We start from the raw sequence: 20,811 nt of genomic DNA, 5'->3' as shown, positions 1-20,811 counted from the left end.
AGAGAGAGAGAGAGAGAGAGAGATGACTGAACAGAGGGAGGCTCGGCGGTTCCGGGGGAGGAGAGAACACGTGTGTGTGTGTGTGTGTGTGTGTTGCGAGCAGGTTAGCCTTTAGGATGCAGTGTTATACGGGCGAGTCAGAGATGAGGCGAGAGAGAGAGAGAGAGCAAAACATCTGGCCTCTCAGGCGAGTGGGTGTTCCCCGAGGCTGAGAGGAGGATGGAAGAAGTAATCTGATCAAAGAGAGCAGGTAGATATACACAGAAACACTCTGATGCTTACACACCGGGCTCTAATTCATCAACGGTGATGCTGAATGGATCTAATAAAAGCTCGGCTGCGACCTGCGTCACACTGTACAGTCTCAGTTTTTAAGGGATGTCAAGATTGTGCGATAAATATCTAATTCAAGCACCGAGATGTTCATCCAGCCAGTGTATCCTGCATTATTTCATGCTAGATTCTGATTGGTTGTTTGGGTATGGGTCGTATGGGGCGATTACATGGTGAAAATTTCCGCCGCTGTCAGAACTTTGCAGCATGCTGTCGTTGGTCGCCTACAGTTGGCTGTTGGTGAACATCAGTGGATGTTGTTTTGCATTAAAAATTAAAGGTGTCAGTGTACGGAGGCGTTTAATCTGATGCCAGAGTGTTTCCAAAGGTTATACACAGATAAACAAAAAAAAAAGTTGAAGGTTGAAATAAGGTAAAAACAAATGACATCAATACTCCCGTGCTAATAATCCAAACCATTTGACACATCACTGTCTATTCTTATTCAGACAGCAACCTATAAACTCATTTTTCTTTGATTTAAATCTCTTGACTGAAGTTTCTATTCACCAGTCATCGCTCACATCTGAACTGCAGCTCAGTAATCTCACCTGAACATCTCTTGTATTTGCATCGTGCTGCACGTTGTGTGCCGCAAAGTAGTGCACGATTGCGTCTCATACTGCTGATATACCGAAGATTATAAACCGGGAAACACCTAGCCAGCCACTTTGCTCTTTACTGTGGGTGGAAAAAGAAATCTTTAAATCTTTTTGGTCAATTATTTTCTGTCATTAACCTGTAAAAGTCGCCGTATTCACAAAGCTCAGACACTGCAGCAGCGACGAAGCTGTTAAAAACTCTTGACACCTAACAAACAGAGTGAATGATTTCTGATTAAATTAATAAGGAAGAAACCAGACCAAAAATCACAAATGAGGAAATACACTTGTCATATTACTGGTGTGAATGGTGTCGTCAGGGAGATGAAGTATGAATAACCCTGTAAAGAATTGACCCGGGGCAGAGTGCTGTATTATTAAAAGGCATGTTAGCCTGTTAGGAAGCGTATGGGATTTATTCAAGTTTGTTGGATGAGAGAGAGCTGGAGATTATACAGAAAAACCTCTGCATGACTCCCGGCGAGATTATACATTATTTAAGACCTGCTTACTTTCCCCTTCTTCTGTCTCTTTCCGTTTTCTCTAGCTGCCTACCTCACATTTTCCATCTTTAGCGTGCTCGCGTTGCACGAATTCTCACTCTATGTTTCTCTGTTGATCTGTGTGTCAAAGTGGGTGAGACCACACCATTGGCCCCCATTGTTTGGCCGGTTTATGTAGCATTGCTCTCCCATATTATCCCAGGTTTAGCATTGTGTTACATTAACCTGCATTTACAGTTTAATTAGCTTGTGTTTCTGACCATACTCACCATGCTTTCCAGGAGACAAAGAGGGAGTCGCTGCTTCTTCTTCTTTTGTTGTTTACTGGCAGATGGCAGCCGGCTTTCAGGTGCATTAACACCAACTACTGGATTTTATCAGTTCCACAGTATAAACTATTAACAGAGTTCACCCAAAGGGCTCCCATTCACAACACTGTCCACTGCCTGAGTTTGTGCAAATCCCTCCCTCGGTGTTACATCCAGCTCTTCTCCAGAAATGTCCACAACATTCAAGAATCTCCTGGCAGCTTCCAAAATCATTTTAATCCTTTCTGACTTCCAATGTATTTCAACAGCACGAACGATAACCGTGGCGATGGATGCCAAAAAGCCTTTCTTGTCCATGCAGATATTTTGTTCAGCTTCATTCCTTTTCTGCTCCGGTTCCTTTTGGACTGCTATCATCTCGTCGTTTCTTTCCACCCTCTTAACAGCTTTGGTGTAAGACGACTCCATTTCTGTTCTGATTTTACTCGCTTTTACTTATTTAGTCCTTTTTGGACAATGTGCTGACCCCGCATGGCGATTCCCCTCACAGTGCAGGCATATTGTAGTTGTCCTTCCCACATCCTCTTACTCCTCTACACACTGCATCAACATGTCCATACTCCTGACAGCAGAAACATCTGAGAGGAGTCTTCTCATATGGCCTCACCTTAATCCAGGCACACTCTTCCCGGTACTCCTCCTTTAAAGGTCAAACATATCGATTTACTGTCATCCTTTTTTCCCTTCTATGATTCTTCTCATTCTTCTTGCTTCAAACACATCTTCATCCTCCTCAAACGACTCAGTGTCTACAGACAGCAGCACGCCACTTACAACTCCTTTCTTCACTGTTTCTGGTCCGAGTCGGAAACATTCCATGCAACTCTGATCTTTATATGTACTAATATTCCCTGATGCTTAGATACACAATCGACTTACAACAAACTGTCCGACCTCTTGTGGATTCTTGAAAATGCCATCTGGTCTTGTCGTATCCTCATTTTCAATTTCACTGTCCGATTCCTGTTCCAACGCCATCTCCGCCATCATCCTAGACTTCTTCTAACAAGGGGGAGTCACCCGACCACTTCCTGCTTTTATACTCTCACTGACATCATCAGTGATGTCATGGGTTAGACCAAGTACGGGGGGATTTATTATTTTACTTGGTTAAATGTTTGGTTTATTAACATATATGATTTGTACTTATTTTGGTTTATAATGAGGATTATACTGTGGATGATGTGTTTTGTTGTAAACACTGCTGACTGATACAAGTAGCATTGTTATATACTAGTTGGCATAAAGGAAAGGACACCCCTGTAATGAAATATGGTTCTTCCTAGTAGATTGGAGGGCCTATTTAAGGGGAGAGATGTGGGTTTATAGAGAGCAGAAATGAGAGGATGATCATTTGATTTGCTTGTATTTATTTCTGTTTTTTGAGACATTTGTTTTGTTTTATACTCATTCAACAAGCCTGAGTCTGCCTCCTACCACCTTCCTAGCCGCTCCGGTCAGGCTTCCTCACAGTCTGAAAATGTCACACTACACTGAGCTGTGACTGTGTTCAGCTGACTCATGCCCGCAGCGTTTCTACACACCAACACTGGCAGCAGAATGCTTAATTTATTAATGCGCCTATGTGCATGTGTACGACGCTTTTTTTTCTATCTCGGAGTCACCTTGGCATCACATTATACAATTAAGTAGCTAGGATCTTTTTAAATGCTCAGTGCTTTAGTGAGTGTATTAGACAGAATGATGAACACCCAACAGTGAACATAAGCTTGCTTCTCTTCTGGATTTGGTTCCACTTGATAACACTTGCATGGATATCTAAAGATGAGAATACAATTACACACTGAGCTGACTTCTTCCATTATTAATGCAACTTGAAAGGTTTATTTACAGCATTGGTAGAGGTGAATAGTACAGGCAAGCCATTTCACTGTTCCAAAAGCAGGCATATGTCCAGATTTGTCTCTGCATACAGGCTGGAAAACTAACAATCTAACCTCCCTGAACTACAACTACTAAGGTACAGCTGAGTAGAAGTTGACTGATCTCCTATGTGCTGCTGCAGAACGTTGTGGAGACAGCTTGTGTAAACCTGTGGGTGTACTGGGAAGCTCCCAGCTGAGAATCTATATAACTGTGTGAATCTGAAAGGGGGTACTGCTGACAAAGAGCAAACATGCTGAGCAAACCTCGCCGTCTTAACAGATATTACTAGGATCAATCTTAAAAGTCCAGTCTAAAGCAGGAAATGGCTATTTGGCCAACATTTACTTTTATATAACACATGCAAAGTGAACCTGCAATGAAAATCTACATTCTGACAGCCCTCCAAACTTAAACACATAATCCTCATGTTTCCACGGTGGCATCTCACCTCCGTTCCAGGAGCCGTTGACTGGTAATACTGTTGTGGCGGCGTCATGGCTGTCCTTCGGTGTGGTCCCATCAGCGCCGGCGACCTCGGGCTCCTGCAGACTGTCCTCCTCCACGATGTGTAGCTTGTCCTCATCGTCGGAGTCTGAACTGGCCTCCAAGCCATTGTTGAATTCTGTCACTGCGGAGAAGAGACGGAAAGATGCGAGATGATCTAACATGTAGCACTCACTTTAAGATTCTCCGTCTGAAATCCCAGTGCTGAGGATTGAGCGCCCTGCTGCTGTAATCAGTGTCTGGTTTACATCTGGGGCACAGAATAAAGGCAATTATCTGCAATTACTGACTGCCAGAAATGACATCAGTGTGATCAGCATCTACACTGAAAACAGGAAAAAGCACTGCAATGCTGTTTTAATAGGTAATCGCACCCTTACATGCATCTCCTTCATACATTTTCTAGCATAGATCCATAACAACAAGGGAAATGGTAAAAAGTCTTCTACTGTACATTCACTGTAAAAACATGTCAAATATGGCGGCCATAATGATGCTCTTATCTTTATGGTAATTTCCTCATGTGCTCTGATGTATATGTAACCCTGCTAACCTAAGAGAGAAAGGTTTATGCATGAAAAGCAGCACAGCACGGCCTCAATTAGCCCACCTTGACGGAGGTAGACTGCAGGCCACCGCGAGACCGGAAAATACACTACATCAGTTTGAATGAGACGCTGTAATTGAATCTTGTATGTTTTCATATTAAAAACAAATCAAGTTAACCGAAGTAAGAGAGGGCGAGGCAAATTGCAGTCCCGCGTAATCACAGAGAAATATTGAAAATTGCCGTACACCAGTCATGATATGTTCCTGTGCGAATATTAAGCACTTTCTTTACAAACGAAAACAAATAACCTTCGAGTTCTAGCTTGAGATCGCTCTTTTTCAGAACAGGCAGGATATGCACATGATGGCATTTTCTCTGACCCTCGCATCTTTAATTCCATAAACTAACCTAAACCTAGTTAACTACTGCAAAACAGGGTTATCTCCTCTAGCCTGAACGCTGTAAACCGGCCTCAACATGACTCCAAGTTCAGATCCACTCCCGTCATTTGCTCCGTACTGTGCAGAAGACCGTCACATCAATCAATACTGACTCAAAGTACACACCATTTCACCCTCCTATTCGTATACACCGAGAGGACATAAAACAGGACAAACGGCAGCCGGGGGGGAAAAAATAATCACTTGTTTATCATCCTGAAAAAGTAAATCTATTTTACAGAGCGCTGCAGTGGGTGAGTTTGTCTGTGGGGTACTGCTTCTTAATGGAAGCTCAGGGTGAAAAATAGATCAACTGGACTGGTCTGAATGAGCTTAGAGGAGAAGTGTGTATGTGTGTGTGTGTGTGTGTGTGTGTGTGTGTGTGTGTGACCTCTGTGTGTTAAGCTTAAAAGTTGTATATAAGGGTATATAAGGATGTAAGTGATGATCAGCGCCATACTTGAAGTATTTAATTGCTTTTTCACAGTCAGCATGTGTGTGAACACAAATGAGTGTATGTGAATGAACAGAAGTGTGTGTGTGTGTGTGTGTGTGTGTGTGCTCTCTGTAGGGGAGCTGTATGTCCTGGTGGAGGTGCTGAAGACGCCTAATGAGGAGGAGAGCTCTGGCTGTTTGTTCACAGGTGACAGGTGCACACACATGCACACATGCACACACACACACATGCACGCACACATACACACAGGTCCCAAACCACAAAACAAGCTCTCAGAGTGTGCTGTAGCTCTGCACTTCTACATGAAATAGTAGTAGTGCCGTTAACCACTCGTACACCACCGCATGAGAACACCTAACTCATTTCATCTATGAGCGCACACACACACACACCCTCTACACATGTGGGGTTACTGCTACTTCACCTCTGCAGGAGTGACGCTCTGCTTTCCGGAGATGATTGTGTCACTGCTCCAGACAGAGGAGTGGAGCTGAGAATGCAAAGATGTGTGTGTGTGTGTGCGTGTGTGCGTGGGGGTGAGATCGATGCACGTCTGGATCGATGTGAGGACTCTGGGCGAGTTATGGAGTGAGGAGCACGACGCGTATGTATGCAGGAGCTCTGGTTTGTGATGTTATATAAGCCGGATGACGGACAGAAATATGACATGTGCACAACTATTGCCATTTCAAATCCTCGGACGTGACAAGATTACGCCGCGGCTCTCTGCTCGGCACAGAAATTTTTGTGTGTAATATCACATAGATAGTGATAACTGTCAGAGATAGCGGGAGCAGGGGAACAAAATGATATCCTACTGTGACGGAACTGCAGTCGATCACAGTCAATCAAAATGAAAACATCCAACTGCATCTTCGCTCTGCACCGCGAGCTCCGTTTGTCCTGCGAATGATCAACTAGACAAGTTATAATATAGAGAATGACACGACCGAACAGCTCCCGTTCATCTGGGATGTGTAATGAACTGTATTTACGCCAGGACTCTTGTGAAAAAACGGATCCTAGTCCTGGAATCCATCCTAGATAAATAGAAGCAAAAATACTATAAGATGACAAAATGGATATGTTGAACAGAGCTGAAGAGTATTTTTGAAGAGCCTCTTGACTATTATCTGCTGCCAAGCATGACCCTGAGCCAGACTCTGACTATGTTTAACACTTGATGGCATACTGAGCATCTTCAAGTACAGTGTGAACAAAACCTGAGCGGTAAATTGAATGAACCGCTGCGGTTCACGCTGATGATGCAGGCACCACCTACCGCAGGCGGCGAGTTCCTAAAAACCAACAAACTGGTGTCTCTCTTCATTCAGACAAAAACACACATTATTAAGCAGACGGGCTCGTGGTGATTCCGATAATAGAAAGGTCTATACTTTCAGATGAACAGCCTGCGTCTGTCCGTACACACCAGAGGCTGCCTGATGCAAACTGGTGAGTTATTTTAACAGTTGCTGGCTGGAGGGAACGACAACCAGCTGAGCTCCAGATAACCTCCGGAATACTGGAGAAAGCAGGGAAATAAAAAGCTTAGGCATCGTACAACTGCTCTGAGCGAGATTTGAAAGTACAACCCGCCCTGTCAGCCTAAATCACAAAGCAGATGTGAGGTATAACAGATGTGAGTGTCTCATCCCGAGCCGTTTATATTCTGTAAATTCTCAGTGTTTGTGTCAGGTATGCACATCACGCCTACTTGCAAACAGCAGGTGACGAGACAAACGCTAAAAATGAGAAATAAACTGTATTACACAAAGGCAAGTCAGCAATCTCTCCTCAGAAAACTAAATTCAGCAGCACGAGATCTTTATCCTCTCTTGTTAGTTTGATTACAGGCTGGCTGGAATAGTTGAGATGCTTTATGGCTTCACATATCACAGTTTTTTAAGAATTATTTTAAGTCTAGTTAATACACACGTAGGTATTTTAATGATACTGGATAAAGAAACATGATGAGAGCAGCACATCCTTGCAAATGTTCCTGAGGTTTGTGATTCTTGCCAACTCTGTGCTTCCTCTGCTCTGACAGGAAGAGCGCAGTTACCATAACAACAGACAGGTGGAAGCACTGAGCGAATTAGGGAAAGACAAAAAGACAACAACATCTTTCCCCATCACACGTGATGTGCACAGAACTATGCACACATCCTACAAGCCCTTTTCTCCTGTCTGTGTGTGTGTGTGTTTTGAGTTAGAGAGAAAGGTATTGTTAAAGAGAGAGAGACAGAGAGAGAGAGAGACCTGTCCACATCATCATAACAATGTGTCAAGTGAAGTGTTAATTCTCCATCTGGAGGTCTGTAAAAAAAAAAAAAAAAAGGGGGGAGTCCAGCTACGAGAGGAAGAGGGAAGTCTAGACGATAGCATTCCTCCCTTCCTGCCATCCATCTCTTTGATTAGGACTCTGGGTGCTTTTCATTACACTAACTTTATGCTTCCTCGCGTCCTCTCTCTCCTCCGTCCCCCCCGGCCATGACCCGGAAACCATCATCGAGGATCTTCCAAACCCTTACGTGCACCTCAGAGGAGACGAGGAGCGAGGAGACGAGGAGAGAGGAACCACAGGTGTATCTTCTGCAGAAGTTTTTTTACCAGACAGCAACACCCCCTTTGATGTGTGAATGTGTTTATTGATTGGTCAGCTGATCTGATGGGACAGTAAACAGTCAGGCTGTTGTGTTATTTCAGTACATAACAGATTTAAATTGCGTCTGTGTGTCTAATTCAGATATAGATAATCAAATAATGAAAAATTGGAGCAGTTATCAGGTGTTTTCCTCCCAACTATCAGTAGAAATGATTAAGTTCAGAGTTTAAACTGTCACTTAATCATTTCTACATATTGACAGCTGACAGTTGAGCCGCTGCGCGTCACGAGCGGTCGTCGTCTCCTCTAAAATAACGCCGGGGCGAGCGAGGACGTCCCGTTCGATGAATTAAAGTCATCCGTCCCGTCGTCTCTCTCTCTCGCATCCTCGCCGGGAGGAGCTGAGACGCGAGGGAGAGACACGAGTGATTGAAGCGATGAGACGCGTCAGCTTAATGAAAAGCGTCCTCTATTTCATTACAGCCTCCTTCATTATGACTCCCGACTATTCAGATTTTTCTTCTCCCCGATCGTTGCAGGTTTGAAACCCGTCCAACATCATCTCCTGTTTGTTGAGTGAAACCATGTTTCATTATTTCACTAAACTCTCAGCTGGATGTTGGCTCAGCATCTCATGTTATTGAGAAAAAAAACAACAAAGTATTAATAAACTTGATTTATATTGCACTTCTAAAATCAGAAGCTACAAAAGAAGCAATAAAACAGCAAAGGAGTAATGAACACAATACTTCCACTCCTTGTATGCACTTGAATACTAATCCAAGTACACCTGTGTACTTAGATATTAGGGTTTTATACTGGAAAATACTTACATTTACAGTTGACTTTAACTACATCTAGCCAGTTACCCGGTAATATAAAGCATACACCACCAAATAATAAAACTGTGATTCAATTGCAAGGTGCGCTGCCAAAAGCACTTTGCTAGAAGGGTGAAATTCCCCTCTAACTTATCTCTTAATTAAAACAAGAGGAACATTACGGGGAGGGTGAGAGCAATAAGATCGAGGATGGAATTCACAATATCCTGTTTGCCTCATCCTGCTTTGTTTGATCTAACCTTTCTTTAATCAGGTAGTCCCACTGAAATTTTAAATACATGGCCTGAACAAAAAGTAGCACTGATGACCCAAATAAAAATATCACTGCTGTAAATGAGCACTCAATGCATCCCCTCTGCATCTATCCTGTATCCACTGATTTGCTCCTTCTCTGTGTCTTCATGTTACCTTTCAGAGGCTGAAAAGGGAGAAAAAATGACTAATTTCTCCCAAACGTTTCCTCTCAGGAATACAGAGAGAATAAAACAGCAACAGTTCACTGAGCGAGCAGCGGCAGCAGCAGCAGCATCTGACTTCCTCAGTGTTGGCATCGGTCAGCCATACCCACATGGAGGCACGTGACCCTGGAGGGGGAAATCATGTGTGTCTGACACACCACAACACTGACTGACTGACTGGACCACATGGCCTGGTATCTGGGTCAAAGGTCAGCTGTTGTGCAGTGAGGTGTGGGGAAGGAAGATAGAGTGTGTGTGTGTGTGTGTGTGTGTGTGTTGTCTACTATCAGTCTGCAGTTACAGTGTACCAGGACTGTACTGGCCTTAATAATAAGATTAAGATTATAAGGTATTGCAAGCAGCTCTGTGAGGCTGTACTATAGCATGCTTGGCAGGTGTAATGTTTACCATGAACACCACTTTAGATTAGCGTGTTAGCATACTTACATTTGCCACTGAGGCTGTCATTAGTTTTGCTGGTATTTGATCATAAAAGAAACTATTGGACAAATTAAAAGAATTTGACCTTGATTAGAGGCAAAAGTTAAATCCATCCGATACTATAGTTGCGGGGACATTACACTCAAAACCTCATGGTGGCGCTAGAGGAAAAGTCAGGAAAGTCATTGGGATTCATCGTCAAGTTGTTTGTCATGTCTGTGCCAAATTTGAATCCAGTCCATCCACCAGTTGTTGAAATATTTCAGTCTGAACCAAAGTGGTGGACCAACTGAGAGCTATCTGCTAGCATGGCTAAAAACAAGTTAGCTTTACACAATTTTTAGGTTTAATCATACAAGATAACTAATTAATAGTGAATAACTCAACACCATCATCAAGAAGAGGCTACCAGTGACGACTTAATCAGAGAAAAGTCAAAAACGGGCAGTTGACAGTTTGCAGGTCGGGTCGTGTTCGGGCGGTTGATTAACGCGTATTTCTGCGGATTGGCTTTTTTTGGCTCTCATAACGGGTCATGTGGGTGCGGGTATTGAAAAACCCAGACCCGCGCATCACTAACAGATAGTTTGTGTGTTGACTTGTGTGTGTATGTGTGTGTGTGTGTGTGTGTGTGTGTGTGTGTGTGTGTGTGTATTGACCCAGTGCAGCTGTGCAGCACGGGATGCCTGCCAAGCCTCTAACAGACAATTACCCCACTGTGTATGTGTGTGGTTGTGTGTGTGTGTGTGTGTGTGTGTGTGTGTGTGTGTGTGTGTGTGGGGGTGTGTGTGTGTGTGTGTGTGAGGGGGTGTGTGTGTGTGTGAGGGGGTGTGTGTGTGTGTGACAGCCAAACAGAGGAGTGTACATCACTAAAGCTGTCTGTCTGCTACTAGATGTGACCAGACTTTAACATGGTGAGCAGCTGCAGAGAGTTGGCCCACTTAAAGGGACAGTCACACATTTTATAGTCTAATACAGGAATTGAAGGGTTTCTTAAAGGTGCCGTGTCCATCCCACGTTACAAATATATTAACTACAGTTGCAACTAGAACTGCAATTTTCATTTACCGATTAGACAGTTGGCAGAAACTTATTCACCAACTATTTTGATAAACGATTAATTGTTTTGAGTAATTTTTTAAGAAAAAATCTGAAATTCTCTGATTCCAGCTTCTTAAATGTGAATATTTTCTGGTTTCTTTAATCTAAATTGATGTGTTGACTATTGGTCAGGACAGAACAAGACATTTTAGGTTGCATCTTGGGCTTTGGAAGAGGGTGATAGACTTTTTTTCACCATTTCTGACATTTTATGGACCAAACAACTAATTGATTAACCAAGAAAAATAATAAGTTGCAACCAAAGATTATTTTCATGTTTAACCTTTTTCAAATTTTTTTTTTTTGATTAATCAAAATATTTAATCTATAAAATCTCAGAAAATGCTGATAAATAACATCTTCTGAGTCCAACTGTCCAAACTCCCCAAATATTCAATTTGCAACAATATAAAACAGGAAATCTTCACATTTGAGAATCTACAACCTGCAAACATTTGGCATGAATCTTTTATAACTTTTCAGCCAGTTGATTAAATTAGAAATAATACTGATATTTAAATGTGACACCTCCACCCACTGTAAACAAATTACATCACAATTGAGAGACACAGTCTAAAGCCGGTGTTTGCAATCTCTTAAGTTTCCCATAAATCACATCGCTTCCTACAGCAAAGGGATTGTTGTTACTTCCCTTATTTCCTGATTTTAACTTATTCCACCACAGCATCTGAATGATTTAGATATAGTAACAGTGGAGGAAGAGCATCCTGTGTCTGCTCTGTGCTGTAAAGCAATAAATCATCAAATTGACCGAATGTAAAACGCAGCACAGTCATGGTAAAATGCTACGTGCCTTTGAGTGTGACGTTAAAAAAAAACGGCTACATCCGAAGAAAAGCTGCCCTCGTCGCAGGACTGAAAGCTGTTAACTTATGAAGCACTGAGTCATATTCTTGAGGTGTCTCTTAAAAGCCAACATCATGAGGTAAGACCGAGGCTATGTCATCCACACAGACAGGAGAGAGGAGGGGTGTGGTCGCTTATTTCTCTCTGGCACACCGCACCGGGTTTCCATGCCCACCTTGCCTTTTAAACAACCGACAACCTCTGGACGAACACACACTGCAGAGCTATAAATGCACAAGCTCCACACACACACAGGAAAGCCCCTCTAGTTGCAGCCAGCAATGTAAGCCAGAGGCCAGGGACTCCCCCCCCCCCCTCTCCTCCTCCTCCTCCTCCTCCTCGTCCTCCTCCTCCTCCCTAAGAGACAGAGCATCTGCCACGTGTGTGTTCATATATATGTGTGTGTTACAGTGAGACAACCCTCTATGTGCATGTGTGTGATTAATAACTGTGTCGTGAATCTTTAATAATTCACCCTGGGAAGTCACTGAAGCCTAACATGTTTCAGGAATTACGTGTGTGTCATTGTGTGTGTCTGTGTGTGTCTTTGTGTGTGTGTGTCCACAGAGTAATCAGGACTCTCCAGCTGCTTCCTGCTCAGCCCAGGTGCTCAATCAGACCTCATCAGACCTTTCTCTCACTCTCTGTTTGCCGGGACTAGTGCAGTGCCTGTTCAAAACATGCCTGCTCGCAACGAGCCTATCGCTCGGCCTCCGGTGTTGCTGCTTCAACGCATAGAAAAATTAATAATGTTGATGTGAGGTGTGAATGAGTATATACACCAACAACATGAAAGAAACTAACAATCTATTATACACAGATAAGTACTGACACAGCGAATCTATTCTTATTTCAAGCATAATGAGGGCTGCAATAATGTGCATCCTAAAATAAAGTGGAATGATCATATTGGCCTCTTTGATTGTTTATTTTCTGTGGCTTTAGTTCGGATCATTTGAGTGGGTATATTTGCTCAAAAGATTCGTGCTTATGTGAGACATACTGGTTTTGAACTGCCTGTGGGAAGTAGCCTAAGAGTCTGTCCATTCTTGATTAAAAGCTGTCTACTTTTCTCTTTTTAGAGCACGCCATGTGAAAAAAACTTTTCTCTGACTCGCTGTACGGCTCTGATCGCCGGCTGTGCTCATGATTATGGTTTTATTATTATGGAGTACAAAGAATCAGAGCTCATGCTTATGGTTTTATTATTATGGAGTACAAAAAAAAATCAGGAATATAAATATTTTTTGGTTAAAACAAGTCATGCAAGGACTTGAGGGTTTACTGAACACTCGCACTCAATATTTTCAGTAGCTTTTTCATTATTTGACTATTATGCATGTAATTTAGCCATTTCCAGTTAGTTAGTTTCCCTGTGCAATTTGCAAATCATTAAATTTTATCATGAGTAAGAATATCCACTCACACTAATCCAAATTCATTTCCAGATTCAGAGAAATGCTTCACTCCAGCAGTGGAGGATGGTAACAATTTCCAACACCCAGGCTCTTTTTACTCCTAGACAACCGACTCTGACACAGAGCTGAGCGGTTCACTGTTCACTTGTTTATTCACGGTTTATTAATATCAAACATGTCACTTGTCCAAGCACGCTGTGTGAAAATACTTTTCTCTGACTCGCTGTACAGCTCTGAGCTCCGGCTGTGCTCATGGCATGCAGTTGCAGAGCTCTGAGGCCCCACCTGCACTGAGCGCTGTTCGCCTGTTTATTCAAAGTTTAACAATATTGAATCGTGTCCAAATTGCACTAAATTCGACACTGCACGTCCTTGAGTCCCCAGTAATACACCTGCCAAGTGTGAAGTAGATTGGATGAATGGTTCTCAAGATATGCAAAGGACATACATACAGACAGACAGGGAGTCTTTGCTTTATAGTGAGACGGCCCCTTAGCAGAGAATAGTTGGAACTATAGAAAATCTGAAGGGCCTCACCATTCTGCACGAAAAGAGGGTTTAAATTGGGATGTGGGCTGGGCTAGACCTTAAAGGGTTTGTCATGCAGCTTAAAGCGTTTTTTGCTTAAGTTAAATGAGAAGATTGATACCACTAAATATGAGGCTAGAGCCAGCAGGCGATTAGCTTAGCTTAGCATAGACATTTTTTTTACCTTGCTGTTGCTTCCCCCTGCTTCCAGTCTTTATACTATGCTAAGCTAAGCTAGGTGGAGAGAGTATCTTTCTTTTGTTTTGTTTGTAGAGACAACAAAAAAAAATGCATAATCAATTCCAATTGTTAGAATTAAGTATACAATTTACATGATAAAGATAAAAAACATATGAACACAAAAGCCAGTATAAGAAACAAGCTCCTAATTGGCCTTGGCACTCTATACAAAGCCGTCTGATTGGTTAATTAGGTGAGCGCTGGCTGCTAAAAACAGAAAATTAAAGACAAACCCAAAAAAATAACCTATTTAAAGTTAAAATCAATATATCAATAAATGTACTGTAATCTTTGTACTGAATATTTTACACAATATCTGATCATATAAAACCAACAGCTAAATGGTTGCATGAAAAAAAACAGCGCTATAATCTTGGCATTTCATCTATTATTTACCTTTTCCCAGCTTGGCAGGTTACCAAAGGGGTTAATTTGAGACAGACTGCCTACCTGCTCTCCTGACTTCAAGTGATTCTGAGAGAGAATAACGGTGAATCTAGGTTAGTCCCACTGAGATCAAGGATCTTCTCCTACAGAGTAAACCTTTTAGCACACTGCCATGAGTGTGAAGTGTGAGCGATTGATTTTAAAAGTTTCATTTGCTTTCGGAGGGGAAACAGGAAAAGCTACCTGAAATTCACATTTCAACGTCACCACAGAGGTCTGTTTAGTTTTCATAATTTTCACTTTAAATACACTTATATGATGACACTCCTGATTGTGGATTTAAGAATAATGTATTTAAATCAGGTGAACTGAGGGTGGTGGTTTCAGTCACATACTGAAAATGTGCATGATAGACAGATTTTAGTAATAGTTTACAGAGGGGAGATACGGGCAGTACTAACCATTCTCGACATTACCAAACATATAAAAATGGTGGGGCTAATAAAAAAAAGTATGCTCCCTCAAGACCAGTAAACTTTCCATTGGTTGACATCCATTAGCCTCTAGACAAAACTAATTACATTTACCTGAAAATACAGCTTTGGACAGTATTTTGAGGGGAAACACAGTGTCTAATATATCAGGTGAAATAACACCACCACCAGTTTTATTTTGTAATATTTGAAAAAGCAATAATTTTAAAGTCAACCACTCAAAAACAAAATCAAATTTTAATGTCTATATTAAACATACAAGAGACAGAGAGGAATACGCCGCAATATAACAGGGTCTCTTTTAAAATGATTCATTACTTTAATAGTCACCATAAACATGTTTTTTTTTTCTGTGCCCGCAATCATTTTCTCACAACATATTTTTTAAGTATCTAAAGGAGGGATATATTTATATAGCACACTTCAGCAACAAGGCGATTCAAAGTGCTTTACATAAAACATTAAAAGCATCGTGCAAAAGAAACACACCATAAAAGGATATTTAAATACATTAAAAAACAGCCATTAAAGAGCTAAGAGAATAGAAAACAAAAATAAGCTAAAATAGAACAAAATACAAGAATAAAACTTACAGTGCAGTGTAAGAAATGAATAATTATTTGATTTAATCAAAGGCAGTGGTAAACAGAAAAGTCCTCAGCCTTGATTTAAAACAACTGAGAGTTGCAGCAGACCTGCAGTTTTCTGGAAGTTTGTTCCAGACATGTGGTGCATAAAAGCTGAACGCTGCTTCTCCATGTTTAGTTTGGACTCTGGGGACAGAAAGCAGACCTGTCACGGACGACCTGAGAGGTCTGGACGGTTCACAACGTAGCAGCGGATCAGAAATGTGTTTTGGCCCTAAAACCATTCAGAGCTTTAAAAAAACCAAGAGTAGTATTGTGAAATCAATTCTTTGACAGACAGGAAGCCAGAATAAAGATCTGAGAAGTGGAGTGACACTGTTTTTGGTCTTAGTGAGGCTGCAAGCCTGTAAGTTCCCAGACGTTATCAGCTGACTTACAGGTGATAGGTGGTACGACGCTGTTGCTGATGTCATTTAGTCAATGCTCTCATTTACTAGAACTTTAGCTGACAGTGCTATGACTCACTGAGCAACACTATACCTGACAAACCACTGACATCACTGCTAGAGTCTGTGTGTGTGTGCGAGTGTGTTAAGAGAGTGATCTTTCCACGGAAGTGTGGTTTAAGTGTTAAAATGCATTGTGGAGGTCTTAAACTGCCACAGTGCACAATGTATTTACTACTTCAATAACAAACTAGCGATAATCTCTATACTGCAATGCGTAGGATGCGTTCTGTCTATTGGGGTTTGATCTCTAACTTGTTTCCCTTCAGCTGTCAACAAAACAGCAACGATGTACAAATCTCGCAATGATTTTCTGACAAAATAAACATTTGACTGACATCTTCTCTGTAAGATTAAGTCCATTTTAAGGGAGATAATATGCATCAAGTTAATGCCATACACACTGGTACAAGCTGTGTTTGTGCATGTATGTGTGTGTGTGTGTAATGAGTCACTCTCTACGGGGGGTGGCAGTACGCAGGGGCATTACATAACATTCTCAGCTCTGATCTCAGTCCTGTTACAGCTGCCGGGAAAAACCACTGATTTGACTGCACCTCTAATCAACTGGAGTTCATCAGTGAGTCACAGAAACATTAATGGGTAAGGAGGTATGGTTTGAAGACGCCCTAAGCAGGATTTTCATATAAAACTCCACCAGTCTCGTTAGTCTCCTTAAAGTAGGGTTTCAAGAAGAAGAGGTAACACTAACTGAAAGGCTCTTTTTCTGGGTGTTTCTCTATGAAAACCTTTCATAAAACATGAAGAAAGAAATCAAAAGTGTCTCCTAAGCAGCAGAAGCAGCAGCGAGTGCTCCGAGAAGGACGGACTAGCCAGCGCTAAATCGTTTCCTCTCTTGTCCTTTTAATAGAAAGCTTCACAGATCAGCCAGAATGGGGAACATCATTAGAAAAAAAAAAAACACATAATGTGCAAAAAGACTCATGATGCAGCTTTGATTAAACAGCCTCAGATGAACTACGGTAGATATTAAAATGAGGAAACAGAAATGATAATCAGCTGAGAAACAATAAAAATAAGCCAAAGGCGTAACAAGATATTACATAATTGCGCTGCTTCAATCTGATAGGTGGTGAAGCAGTGGACAAACACAGAAGAGCAAAACATTTGCCTCTATAGTGTCAACTAAAGACGGAAATACAAATACACAAAGTCTCTATTTGGGCTAAAGATTTCAGATCTGATTCTTACTGTGAACTGTATGTCTTGCAAAAAAGATACAAATGCTTCACACTTAAACTACCAGCTGTTTCCATGCAAAACAAATCCTCCTTAATACACCAGATGGAGTTCAATACTCCAGGTATAAATGTAAAGTACTGCAAATGGCTGAAAACAGGTAAAACTCACTGGACTTACAGTTTATATACGCTGCAGGTAAGAGAAATAGTGTTTCTGTTCACCTGAGCATTTCGGTTTCCATTTAATGTAACGGTGAGTCAAACTGAAACCTCTCTGTACAACACATTTCCAGAAAGCTGTTATTTCTCAGATGTGCATCAGCAGCATAAAAGACAGCAGGAACCCCCCCCCCCCCCTCCTCTCCCCCTCCCCACCCAAAAGACGTGACAATGAGCAAAGTTTTTTTAAGACTGAGTATCTGTAGATTTCAGAGAATTTACACTGACTGTTTCTGTTTGAAGTCCATGAAACCCATTTGTTTTTTCGTAACGTGGGTAAGATGCATGCTGTTCTCGTAATACTGTCGCGTATCAAAGCAAAGCTGAAGACGATTAATGGAATCGGTTGATCGACAGAAAAATAATCAGCATCTATTTTGAGAATCAATTAATTGAGTCAGTGATTTTTCAGGCAAAAAAACATGTTTTTCCAGCTTTTAAAATATGACGATGTTCCACTTTTCTCTGTTTTATATCATTATAAACTGAATATCTCTTTGAGTTTTGGACTGTTTTATACAAAACAGATATCTTATCTAAGATATTATCTTGGGTTCTGGGAACTTATGGACAGTTTTTCATTACTGTTATCAGCAATGAAAGTAATTGTGAGTTTCAGGCTTATATTAGAGTGAGTGACCAGGTCACATGCAGCAGCCCAGCACTTGTTAGTGACAATAACAATGTTTTATATGCATATTTAAAGGTGTAATCCGAGTTGCAACTGAAATAATACTATTGCTGCTGCCTCCTGTTGCAGTGCATTTCTCTACATGCCCCTCGTCCTGCAGCCTGACCTTTGACCCCGTGGTGGTGGCTGTGGCGGTGGGAGGAGGGAGGCAAGACAAAAGAAACCGTGCTTTTGTGAACGGAGCTCCACAGTGAGAAGCAGGAGTTGGATTCTGCAGTCCCACTGATCCGGTGTCGGTAAAAAGCGATCTGCCGACTAGATGCATCTCCTGCCACACTGACTTTCCGCTACCTACCTGACAAAACACACACACACACACACTTCACTGTGTGTGTGTGTGTGTGTGTGTGTGTGACAACTGTAGGATCAGCAGGATTTAACTCTCTCTGACAGCAACTGGGTCACACGCAAACACAGTGCTGTTAAGAATTTACCCCCCACGCACATATATACACACACACACACATAAAGTATAAACATAGCTTTGACCTACATATCATCATATCACAGGCAACCTTGTCATGTATAATAAAACATGTCAGATCTCTCTCTTCATGACATGTCACACACACCGGCGGTCCTCTAACGAGGCTGACAAATGTGACCCGGACACCCTTCGGTAAGCAGAGGTCCACATACAGGAAGTGACATATGGGGAAGTGAGGGGTTAAAGCGGTCAGTGGTCACTTCCTGTTTACCTTCGCACCTTCTTCCCTCCTCCTATCTTCCCCTCTTAAGGCTGACCTTCAGTCTCAGCTCTACTTCGGCTTAAAGAAACTTCACTGGAAATAGCAGCTTAAAGGAATTTACAGAACTAGTTTCCATATTTTTAAATTAGCTGATATTCTGACGTTATGATAATTCGATCTGCGGTGAAGATTACACTTAAAAGCTGTGTGTTGTAAGAAGGCCTGACATTCTGATTTAATGGTGACGCTGCGGGTAATGACTGGATATAATTTCTAAATTTTACACGGCATCAACATTCAAGTAAAATTGACTGAAACTGCTGTGAATATATCATCAATGTAGCTGTCAATGTTGCATAGTTGTTGGGAATGAAAGGAAAAATACACTAATGAGATGCATTTTACAACATGAAAAGATGCTGTTCCTTTCAGTTACATTTAACTGGAGGCAGCTGGCAAATATAGCAAACTTATGGACGACAGTCGTGAAACTTTCTCCTTCCATCTTCCTTCCTTCCAGAGAGATGGGTATGATGTGCAACAAAGGTCCCTGGCTGGAATCAAACCAGGGATGTTGCGGTTATGTGGCGTTCACTGTAGGTACCAGTCAGCTACCGGGGCGATCCTCTGTCTGTCTGTGATTTTAGAGCTATATAAATGAGTAATCTGTTAAAAAATGATCCACAAACAAAAGCTAAACTTGACCATTGTGAAAAACAACATGGATTAACATCGGGTCTGGATGCTGAACCTCAATAACACCGAGTACAGAAATCTGTAACGAACGTTGGCATCAAAAGTCACATTTTGAATCTTACTCTCTTATCCTCTGATCAGATAGTTGCTGATTCAAATATAAAAGACTAAAAATGTCAATCACTGTTACCCAAAGACCAAAACCCCAAAGACATTCAGATTATAATCACAGAGGACTAAAAAAAAAACAGAAAATATTCACATTAAAGAAGCAGGAACCAGAGAAGCTTGGCGTCACTTCTACAAAAATGACTCACTGGGTAATATGACTCATGTTATCAAAATAGTTGATAGCCGATTCATTTTCCATCAAGCAATTAATCGATAAATCATTGCAGCTAAATTTAAACAAAGTTCTTATATGTATGAAGTGTGACAGTTTACATCTGAGAACGTCGTGCTGTAGGTGTACAACACAGCTACTAAGTGTCAATGAGGAGATAAACAACCTCTATTTGTGTCACTTCTTATCAGGTCGTGGCTTCACGGATGAACTTGCCAAGACTGAGTATTACAAAGAGAAACACAAACAGAGCTGCGGCTGGTAGGTCTAGAACTGTTTTTCTGGCCTAATTCACCGATTCCTTTCTCGTTTGTCACCCGCTCACTTCTGATTCCCGTCCGCAGTAGGAAACGAAAAAAAAAAAGAACATCACTAATAGCACCGGGGGCTGCTGGTGGAAACTCCCCTGCTGCCAGTCCAGTTCTTTTAAATGCACGAGAGGAGAAACAGAAGTACTCACTTCAAAACAATGAGTACCTAACAGCCCGCAGCCTGTGAGTATATATATGTGTGTGTGTGTGTGTGTGAGAGAGAAAGAAAGAAAGAGAGGTGAGAGTGTGAGAGGTGTGTGAAGGATGAGGTGAGCGAGCAGTTGATCACATAACCTGCATCGTCATACTCGCTCATAAACTCTCTCTCTCACACTCACATACACACGCACGCACACACACACACTCGTCCTCACTCGTGCAACCGCTCCGGTAGGGCGTTTCCCCCCCCATCCTCCCTTCACCGCCGTGGCTGCAGAGGACAACACATAACTGAAGCTTAAATCTAATTTAATACTACAGAACATATATTAATCTGCCGCATCAGGAAGCGTACACACACTAATCTTCTCTGCCAAAAAAGGGCCATCCATACCGGCTCTACACCTGGATTAAAGGGT

At 41.8% G+C, this 20,811-nt stretch overlaps 1 protein-coding gene across 1 annotated transcript in view; it reads right to left on the bottom strand.

Moving 5' to 3' along the window:
• The window catches only part of LOC121908206 (zinc finger E-box-binding homeobox 1-like), a 72,425-nt gene that overhangs the window by 22,618 nt on the left and 28,996 nt on the right, over window positions 1-20,811 (bottom strand). Inside the window, exon 2 of the mRNA XM_042428037.1 lies at window positions 4,103-4,282. Coding sequence (XP_042283971.1) covers window positions 4,103-4,282 — 180 coding nt within the window. The remainder of the gene's footprint in view (window positions 1-4,102; window positions 4,283-20,811) is intronic.

Source organism: Thunnus maccoyii, chromosome 12, assembly GCF_910596095.1.
Source record: "Thunnus maccoyii chromosome 12, fThuMac1.1, whole genome shotgun sequence".
Classification (NCBI taxonomy): domain Eukaryota; kingdom Metazoa; phylum Chordata; class Actinopteri; order Scombriformes; family Scombridae; genus Thunnus; species Thunnus maccoyii.
The sequence above is the reverse complement of the archived record's forward strand: the minus strand, read 5'-3'. Positions and strand labels throughout refer to the sequence as shown.